The sequence below is a fragment of the Aquarana catesbeiana genome, linkage group LG13 (assembly GCF_042186555.1).
Source record: "Aquarana catesbeiana isolate 2022-GZ linkage group LG13, ASM4218655v1, whole genome shotgun sequence".
Taxonomy (NCBI): domain Eukaryota; kingdom Metazoa; phylum Chordata; class Amphibia; order Anura; family Ranidae; genus Aquarana; species Aquarana catesbeiana.
The window spans coordinates 78,834,490-78,845,464 of record NC_133336.1 but is presented as its reverse complement, the minus strand read 5'-3'; the positions used below and the strand labels follow the sequence as shown (position 1 = coordinate 78,845,464).

The following is a 10,975-nucleotide window of genomic DNA, read 5'->3' as shown; positions in this document are numbered from 1 at the left end:
TCGGCCGCTAGCAAGGCGCTTTTTACCCCCCGCTAGTGGCTGAATAAAGGGTTAAAAGCGCCCACAAAGCACCACTGCCGAAGCGCTGCTGCCTATTGATTTCAAAGGGCAGGGGGGTGTATACACCGCTCCTAAAGCGCCTCAAAGAAGCTGCTTGCAGGACTTTTTTTTTTACATCCTGACAGCGCAGCGCCCCAGTGTGAAAGCACTTGGGCTTTCACACTGGGATTGCAGATGAGGCATTTTTCAGGCGCAATTTTTGGCGCTAAAGCACCTGAAAAACACCTCCAGTGTGAAAGGGGTCTAAAAGTGCAAAACGGTTATCGCTTGTGTTTATAGATTAATGAAAGATATCTCAGCTTCTCTTGATATGTATACCATATTAAAATGCCCTGTAAGGCGATAAGACTTTTACTTGTTGACAACATAATATAGCTGACTAAAAAGAAACAATAGAAAGTAAGCAATGGAAAAAAAAAACAAAAAAAAAAAAACGGCATCAGCAGCTGTAGTGCGGAATTGGTCTCCAGTCTCCAATATAAAGAAGCTCAAGGTAACAAGATCTGCATTCCATTAATTGTTCCCATATAATATAAATCAATTAATTCTGCATAAATATAAAAACAAAATGACAAATCCAATACCCCTTGTTCAGTAAAAGTAAGCAGAGAGTCGCTAAAACACATATACCACACTGGGTCTTTCTATACTAAGCAGCCCACTGGTTGTTCTTTGGGGATCTCTGGAGCCTGGAACATTTCTGTGATCACTATAAATTCATCTGTATTGCTCATTGCACAATTACTGTTATGGAGGTTCTTTACAATTCAAAACTCCATCTTTCTTACAGGTCAATTTGAACTTGTGCTTTAAAAATATGTATTTTTCTGCATAGTATCATAATGAACAAGCTGCGGTGCAATGACATTCATTTAGAACGGCAGCACAATGCACTACTGCAATGGTGGCCAATGCAGCGTCACTACACATGGTAGTGTCTGTATTTATTTTGCATTAACTCAACACACAGCATGAATGAGCCCTAAGTCCACGTTCGGACAGCATAGGCACAGTGAAGAAACGTGAGCAAATGGTGCATACTACCACTTCTAAAGGAAATGTTTCCTGATTCAACTACCATTTTCAAAAGAGGTCTACAAAGGCAGCTTGGAACTTCTCAAGAAAGTTTTGCATGAAAGCTTTTCTTATACTTGCAATAAATAATTTAAAATCTGGTATTTGAGATTATCGGCTCTCTGGTGATCTTTACAGACTAGGATGATTTATACTCACATGGGATTGGATTTATAATTTTGTTCATTTTTTTTTTTTTTAGCATTTGTTTATTCTTCCACTGTTTATAACTTTGCTACATATAATGAGCGCAGTGTAGATATTGTAAATGTATGGTTCACTATAGCATATGGCAGATGTTATTGGACCTTGTTGGAAGGTATATGACATTATCGTCCACGCCAGGGCATGATGAACAACAATAAGTCAGGTTCACACTGGCTCAAGGATACTAAAGTCTCCAATATGGCCAAAATTAAGAGACAAAATCCCTTAATATAGGTTGCAATCTTTAGGTTAGGTTCACACTAGTGCAGCTGTGACTTGATCCTATTTTCAGTGCGATTTTGTAGTGCGTTTTTGATGCATTTTTTAATGCGGATGCATTTATTTGCAGTAGAAGCATACTATACAGAACCTTGCCAAAAACACACTCAAAATGCATGTACATGCATTTTATTTGCAAATATAATACATGCATTTTTGATGCGTTTCCATTGAAGTCTATGGAGCACAAAATCACACTGCATTGCACCAAGTAGCGCCTGTACCTTCCCCAAAGTTGCAGCACAGTTGCGCTGTATTGTTGTGAACGGGCACCACTGAAATTTCTATTGTCATGCAATTCTGTATGACCCAAGTTACATTTATAATTGTACTAGCGTGAACCAGGCTTTACGCCTAAAAGATTACGGAGTCTGATAAAACCGCTACATTTTGGGGTTTATGCCCCCTTTTTCCAGTTGCTCGAGAAAGGTGGCTGATCTCTTTGAAGTAATGCCACTGTGTAAAACTCTGTCACCATAATAAAACAAAAATGAGATATCCTTTAATCCAGAACATTTGATTTTTTTTTTGTGGTTCTTGCATGGGCATCAGAAACTGTTCTGTACATAGGCACCTTCTAAAAGTGGGGAGGCATTAATTAAATGAAGAAACTCGTTAAATAAAAATATTCTCTACACAAACCAACTTTATGTGATACACTGTAACATAGCGCATTATATTCAGGAAATATTTAAATAATCTATAATACAGTTAAATAAATAATGTACAAAAATATACATAGAAGCCAAAGTGGTTAAAGAAAATATTGCCAACCCTTCATACGTGCAGTGCTGAGAATGGATTTATTCATGAGGCAGTATTAAGAGAGGAAAAAAAAAAACAAAAAAAAAAAAAATTGCCATGCTCAGAAAATACTCGCACGTATGCGTATATGAAAGGTTGAAACATTTTCAGGCACACAAAATAAAAGCAATCTACGAATGTAGAATGAGCACATGATACATCCTTCCATGTATATATATATATATATTATATATATTTATAAATATTTATATATGATATAATTTACTATTAGGGCATGCAGTTATAGGGACAGAAGTTACTGTACAATATAATACAAAGTAAAGGGTTGGGGTATAGGGCTGCAGCTTGTTCAGGACAGGGTAACCATATAAAAAGACACACACATTTTCAGCTATATTAATATCCCTTATACCCACAGTGCTTAGTATGATCGCAATGTTCCTCCAGCACAGCAGAGGTTAAAAGCTTAGGGTTACACATGGACAAGAAAGTTTGCCAAAAAAATCCCTTATGTATCTTAAGGTTGCTATTTTCTGGCAGCAAAAAGCCACAAGGATTTTTGCAATGCATGGAATAAATACATCCTTTTTAATGGCAGAGCTACATGCAATTCACTGCATATCAATACATATATACAATGCCTTGCTTGCTCTGTGGAAAGATAAACACAAACATACATTCAAAGCATCTGCCCCTTAGCACATAATAGTTCACCTCTTTTCAAATTCCCTAAGCATATCTGTGCTCTGGAGGTACACGTTCACAATCCTATACACTAGCTTAAGTATTCATTGGCAAGTAGGCAAGTGAAACTGGCCATACACCTGCAGAATTTCATTTGAGAATTCGTAATTCAGAATTTCTAAAAAAAAAAAAACACGTTCAGAGCATTCCATCCTACGATCGACTTAGTGATACAAAAGTCTCATTTTTTAGTTAAACATAACAAACGTTATACTAACCTGCTCTGCGCAGTTGATTTGCACAGATCCTCCACTTCCCGGGTCCCTCTCTCCTGTTGACTGCTCCCACAGCAAGCAGCTTGCTATGGGGGCACCCAAGCCGAGCCGCAGCTCTGTGTATCCATTCAGACACGGAGCTGCGGCCTGACCCCCCGACTGACTTTGATTGACAGCAGTGAGAGCCAATGGCGCCATGCTGCTGCCTCAGCCAATAAGGAGAGTCCCGGGCAGCCAAGACATTCCTGGTTTTAGAGGGGCCTTAGGTAAGTATTTAGGGGGGGGGGGGGCGCTAATGCATAGAATGCATTAAGATAAAAAAAAAACCTTCTGCCTTTACAATCACTAACTCATTTCGTTCAATAGCTTCTAAAATTTTTATTCATACGATCTATTTGGATTGAATCCCAGAATTATTAAACAAATTTGTTTTGTGCCTAGCATATGCACGTTACAATATGTACAATTTTAATGTACCTTCAGTGTTAGAATTTTCAAACTAAGTTCTACTAGTGCATGACCAGCCTGGGAAGGGTATTAAATCAACTGCTATGTTACCATAAAACTAGACTGTGATGACTCCAAGGTCTCACATACACTAGCAGCGATGGCTCACTCAACTAGCAGCGTTACCAGTCACATTGCTTCTTTTTTCCAGCGCATGAGAAATATATTTGTTTAAGAGGGGTCAATTTACATCAAGATGTACTGAAAAGTGCCAAAAATACCTGAATGTAGTAGTTGCCTAATGTTTTCCTTGCATTGAAGTCTACATCAACTATCAAGAGTCATGGACAAAAAAAAAAAATCACTAATGTCACAGGGAATGACAAAATGTATTAAACCAATTATGAAAAAAATAAAAAATAAAAAAACTAAAAATGTCCACATTTGAATTAAAAATCAGTGAGCCTCACTTCGACACCTGTGAACTTAAAAGACAAGATGCTGGGTATTTTCAGGTCATGCCGGCGTGATCCAAAGTCACTTCATCCAGGTGATACTGCTTTGATACAAAAGTTTTACTTTATCTTCTAACCCACAAACTTTTTAATCCTATAATGAATATGCTCTTGTAACTAAATAGCTATAATATGACCTATTCCGATTTAGAAAAGGTAATCCCAATATTAATGATTGGTGACCTTCTACTGCATAGACCCCCTTCTGTTTATTACCTACTACTCTACTGGCCATTTACAACATTGTTTTTATAGGTAGAGCAGGAAAAAAATGCACATCCCCAGTTTGTATGCAAAGGTAAATGTGAGTACACATTTCACATCTGCATCGGTTTTTACTAGATCCGATCTGTTACAAACTTGAGAAATTCAGACTGAGCATATGATGGCGATAAAAAGGGGATAACAAAATGAAAATCTCATGTCAAAATGCTTAGTAGATCCTTAGCAACAGGTAGCTGAAGTTATTTACTTATGTGCAGTTATGTTCACTTTTGAGCTAGACCCTGCTTCCTCCCCATCAGTCTTTAAATGTGATTTGCAGCCTCACCGACCAATAGGGAAGCTTGAGAGGTAAAGCATGTTCCACTGCCATAAAAAAGTGGATATTTAAAGTGATACTAAACACACTTTGTTTAATATACATTGTCCTTTTGGATATGGATGATGGCACTGTAAATATTTTAATATTTAAAAAAAAAAAAAAAATCAAAGTACCTTTTTCCTAATGTATATACAGCTGTCGCATGACCCATCACTTTGCCAGCCTGTCTGCAGGGAAACATAAGCAAGAGGAGCTTCTAGTCCTCTGCTGCTGGTCACATATTCAAAAAACACAACTACTTTGGAATACAGATTCAAAATAAATTAATATCAATAAACTGTTTTAAATTGGCATACAAAAACATATTTGAAATCAAATCATTATTTTGGGGAAACATGGTGTGGGCTGATTTTTGCCAGTCACAGGCTGTGCCACACCCGTCCATCCTGTGTCTTAGAATAAGAGGGAGGTGAAGCCACCATTAATCTACATGTAATATCCCACCCCGATTGTGTTTCGCTGGTTAGTGGGCATGGTGGAGGAGGGAATGGGCTGTCATTTACCACTATGTATACACCCACAAGTGTGACTCTATAGTCACATGGGCTGCTCAGATGTGATAGGGAGGAAATGCTCAGCATAGAATCTCACTGAAAACTGAGCATGTGCAGAGTTGCCACCACAGCTGCAAAATCCCTATCGGAATTGGGGACATGAACAGAGGGTGAAAATAGAGAGCAGCAGGATTAACCAGGTTTTTTTTCAGAATACAGAAAACGAACTTCATAGTGTCTGAACAGCCTGTAATACACCATTTATTGATAGGTTTTTGTATGATGTGGATTTAGTGACACTTTAATGGTTTAGAACTCTGGTTCTACAAGTTTGTTTGCCATGCAGTTTTTACCAAAGTAAAACCTCCGCTTGTACAATATGCTCAGCTTGAATTGTCCAAGTTATGACCAGTTTACTTCAAGGAAAAATCTTGAGAAAACATCTACTACTAGTGATTTTCTGGTGATTATATATTTGAATCTTCCTATTTCCAGCATAGAAACTAATACTCTAATATTTCTGTGCAGACAAGGACTACCACACAATGATCATCCTTTGGTCAAACCCTCTTTACTTACTAGGTTTGTAAAATTAACATTTTTGCAAACAGTACTATCAGGCCGTGGGAGATGATCCTTTTTAATTGGCAGTCAATTGGGGGGATTGCTGTACGTATATAAAGAAGACGGGGCATCGATGGCAGTAATGCTTATTCAAATCATTAAAAAAAATATATATATTGTTAAATTATCCTGCATTGATGTACAATCAAGAGAAAAACATAATGCTATAAATGTTGGGGTCGTGAATTTTGCAAATGCAGACTGCTTAAATACCCCAGGGAAATTTTAAAAAAATACCCAAAACTGCAAGGGTTAAAAGCTCATTTTTGTTAAGGGGAACATTAAAAAAATGTTTTATTAATTTATCCTTTACATGCTCAGCAGCCGGCACCTTCCTCACTCCTAAGACACTATGGGGTTGATTTACTAAAATTGGAGAGTGCAAAATCTGGTGCAGCTGTGCATGATAGCCAATCAGCTTCTAACTTCAGCTTCTTCCATTAAGCTTTGAAAAAACCTGGAAGCTGATTGCAGGTGGGTTGCAAGTAGGCCCTCGGCAGCTTCACTTACAATGCGGTCCTGCTGGTTATGCATTGTATGTGATGACCTCAGAGTGCAGGCAACAGACAGAGCACTGAAGAGAAAATGATTTGGGGGACCAGTCGCAGGAGGAGGAACCTGCAGAAAAGGGGGATAAGGCAAATCAGTCTTTTTTTTTTAATGTTTGCCTGAACAAAAAAAAAAAAAAAAATAACCCTTGAAGTGCTGGAGGAGCCCCACAATACAGGTAGCTGGCAAACTTCCCCAGGATTAAGCTTTAAAAGAAACCTGTTCTAGGAGTAATATAGGGCCACAATTGTTGATCTGCCTTGCTGAAGATCAGGCAAGTCAGAAGTCCTAACAAACATACTTGTTCTAAGTCAGTAAACAAGGAACTGAAGAAAAACCTGACTATGTTCTGATGAGAAAGTCCGCAATTGGAACCTCCACTCTTTCTTAAATCAGATTTCCAGCTTCAGATTTTAGTTCTGTGTGGTTATTAGCTGACTAAATCCCATGAGGTCATTTTACATCTCTTGGGGGAATCGGTGGGGAGATGTCAGCAACAGAGCTTCCACTATGGCCCCACTGCCACAACCATTAAGATAGCCAAATAATAGTGTCATACTGGGTAACCATGAAGTCTACCTGCAATATGTTTAGTCATGTGGAAAGAGCTGGAAACTGTTGCAGAAGAATTCAGCAAAGATATAAGAACCCATAGGGTCATTCTTTTCAAGGGTGCTCTCACAAGACTAAAATTGTTTTGGGCGGAGCCAACTTTTAAATGGGGTAGGGATTATTTGTGCAAGATTTATATCTTGCAACAGAAAAACTACATATTCACCTTTTGGGCTAAATTTAATAATACAGTGCAATACATAAACTACTATATTATATAACCAATGCAGTAATCATTTTTGTTTTCTAAAGGGAAGCAATTTTAAAGCCATTTCAATTGAGCTATAGGTGTATAAAAGCATTCTGCAGCATTTTATTAAATTAGGTCTAACACTTTACTGGGACAATGAAAAGCTGCTTTCCTGGTGAACTCCAGGAGTTCCCATTAAAGCAGAGATCATGTAAAATACTGGATGACCATTGGCCTATGGATCACTATAGAAAGTGTTTTTCATATAGCTTCCACATTGGGGAAGAAAAATGAACATGCAAAGCTATTTAATCTATGAACTGGCGTTAAATGATCTGTGGCGATCCAGTTATTGTTAAACTATGAAGACAAGACTTAGTTGAACAACTGCTTGAAAGTCACAGCTTGAAAATACCATATTTAAAACAAATCAAGTGTTGGTTATGCATTAGTGATATTGGTCATAATATTCAATGTAATGCTATCTGCCAACATTTAGAATATTAGAATTAATTTACGGTTTATGAATGATCCACAAAACTTTTTCTACTCTGAACAGGCAGTGCAGCAGCTCTAGCACTGAATCACAACAGCCCCATCCATCTTCCCATTTGGCAAGACCCAAACAGATTGTCTTCAGTCTCTTGATATCACCTCCCATGACAAAAAACATGATTCAGAACATTCAAGTCAATTCTCTTAACATAAAGACCAACACTGATTTGGATTTTAAAATATACGACATACACAACATGCATTACAAAAGGATAAATTACTGCTGCAGATGAGGCCAAGCCTGTTAACTATCTGCTCAGTTTATTGGAAACTTTGCTCTCCCGCACAGAGGGCTTTCCCCGGCTGGTTTTGCTGCCTGTTGAATGATGACCACTACCTGATCCCTTGGACAGGTTCTTACTTTGTTTACTACAGCAATGGTCTTGTTGACAGGATCTTCTTGAAGAAGAAGAGCCAGATAGGCTGGGCGGTGATTTGCTTCGGCCTACATAAGAATTTGAGCTTTTCGGCTCATGGTGGTAGGGTCGCCCAATCCTTGAAGAGGAGGAACTGTTGGTTCTTGGTAAAGATGAACTGCGCGGGGAACCACTTGGGCTGCGTCTGGGAATGACAGGGCTCTTCGGAGGTGTTTTGGGACTGTGAGGTGAACCAGGGCTTTTAGACTGGGAGGAACTACGGGGCTTCTGAGATCCTTTTTGAATTATCTGAGCAAGTCTCGAGAGCAGGTCTGAGTCAGAGTTTCCACTTCCCAAAACCTTGTATCGGCGAATCCTGCAAGAAGACAAAAGACAAACCAAAAATTATGGGCACTTCTTTAGAAATAGAAAATTACTACCAATGTATGCAGTTTATGTTGCCCAATTATGAAAGATGATGGAAGACCAATATTTTTAGTCTCAATGCATTTACAAGTTGTCCACATAATGATTTTGGCCCTTTACAGTGCACTTGTGCTTTGCCCAAACAGGACCAAGCAACAAGTTCACATTAAAGAGGACCCCACCAGCAGCTTGTATTTACCATCACTTCCCTCCCACAGCACTCCTTTCAACTGCTGAGGGTGAAGAAAAATTTGATGCATAGAAAACAGAAGCAGACAGTGAATTACCTTGTCTTTTCTGCTTTATTATCAGTGCTAATTCTCAAAAAGGAGAACCACAAACCCAAACAAACGGCAAACCCTTGTCACTCTAAACGCAAACACTTACACTTTTTCCCTGCTCAGAGATGCATGAAACGTTCAACATGGTACGTGGCTGAATCACTAGCTGCAAAAGTATATTTCTTTGGTATTCCAATATCGATCCTGGCACCAAAACTACCTACACTGAAATGTTCCCATCACTTTTAGGTATACTACATATTGTATAGTACATTAAAAAAAAAATAAAATAGTGGAGCCCCCTCAAAACGTCCAATGGAGCTGTGAAGTACTGAATTCAAGAGCATGGAATTTTCCACTTGAAAGTCCAAGGGCACATTAAACAGTTATGTGATTTAACATAACTATCATCGAAAAATCTGAAACATAGGTTTTAGACAGACTAGCCATTTATATGTAAAAAATATGAAATTGGCTATTTTGTAGATTCTAACATTCAACAACATCATCATAAACTGAAAAACATCATCGCTTCCTTACCGTGCCTCCACTCCAGGTCGCGTGGGTGGCTTTCCAGGTGGTGGTCTGGGAAGGAATGGAGTTAGAGGAGCACTGCTGATCTGATCATTGCTAGTCCAGGACACAGGGCGAGGAATTTTGCTCTTTCTTGATTGAAGATTGTGAGATGCAACACTGCTATCATCCGACTGCCTGACATTAGAGTCCGAGACTGTTCTAGGAATAAAGAAAACTTCTTTTTCGGGTAAACCTATAGCTGGTGGTGAGGTTTTCTCTTCCAGGGACTTGTCAGAGGCACTTGAGAATTCACCAAGTAATGACTTCTGTCGTTTTTCCATCAAGAGTCGGACAAGGTCTGTCTGATGAGCTTTTTTCAGCAGAAGCTTTTCTTTAGCAGAGATTGGAGAAGATGATTCTGAAGCAGAGTCAACCTCCTGAACCAGTACAGGAATTCGGCTATGTCTGGTGGGAAGGGAGGTCTTTGTGTGATCCTTTCCAAATTGTGGAGAGCTGTCACTTAGGTCAAGTTGCTCTCCATTTTTTAGATTTGTTTGATCTTTATCCCTCTCTTGTTCAAGTAACATGGACAAGCTTGTCTTGTGGTCAAGGAAGCCATTAGCAGCAATATTATTCTGTTCTTCATGAAAACCATTTTGCTGAACCTCCAGAAAGTCCCCTCCTATCATAAAGTCAACCATTTGCAGATCTGAAACTACTTCAGGTTTCACAGCTTGATAATTTGTATGTCCATTTGGCATTGGCTGGAAAGTCCTAGCCTCATTAAGTTGATTAACATCAGACACAGCGCCCTCAGGGGATTTGCACTGCTCAGCGGAAAGTCCATGTGGATGGAAGCCTTTGTTTTGCTCCTGCTTACCTTCAAGGAAACCAAGTAGAGAATTTGACGGGGACTGTACTGGAGTCTCTAAACCTTTCTTCTCACTTATTTGGTCACTCTTATTAACTAAGTCTTTATGGCCTGAGTCTAGGGATTTGACACATGCGTTTTCCTGGTTTGTTGTCTCTAAATCTAGTGCCAGGTTTATTTTGTTCGCTAGAGTAATAGCAGGGTCTTCTGATGCACCATATCCTAAGGGATTTTCTTGTGGTGAAAACATCTCCAAGACATTGGTGTCTCGATCTCGCTTCTCTACATGAGGTCCACATGGAAAACTTTCTGAAGCTGACTGTGTAGATGTAACCGAAGGCCGAGGAATGGTCATCTACAGGAAGAAAATTTAAATATGGACACACAAAGCATGTTAACACAAGTGAATATTAGAAGAAATTTGTAAAACTATACTATCTTCCTTATTTAATCTTCCACTCTCTGCAAAGGTAACTTACTAACAGCTTAAAAGTCATTACTGATTTCCATACTACTGCTGACAACAAGCTACAGATTCAAAACCTCATGGTTTTTGGCCATGGGTAACAAAGAAGTTGCAAGGTTCTTTTT

General features: G+C 38.9%; 1 protein-coding gene across 2 annotated transcripts in view; it reads right to left on the bottom strand.

Annotated features, from left to right (window-relative positions):
* Positions 1-1,673: 1,673 nt before the first annotated feature.
* Positions 1,674-10,975, bottom strand: part of TTBK2 (tau tubulin kinase 2) — a 255,290-nt gene continuing 245,988 nt past the window's right edge. For both annotated transcript variants that reach the window (XM_073609369.1, XM_073609370.1), the window contains 2 exons: positions 9,538-10,739; positions 1,674-8,666 (listed from right to left, as the gene is read on the bottom strand). In XM_073609369.1, coding sequence (XP_073465470.1) covers positions 8,183-8,666; positions 9,538-10,739 — 1,686 coding nt within the window. In that variant the 3' untranslated portion in view covers positions 1,674-8,182. The remainder of the gene's footprint in view (positions 8,667-9,537; positions 10,740-10,975) is intronic.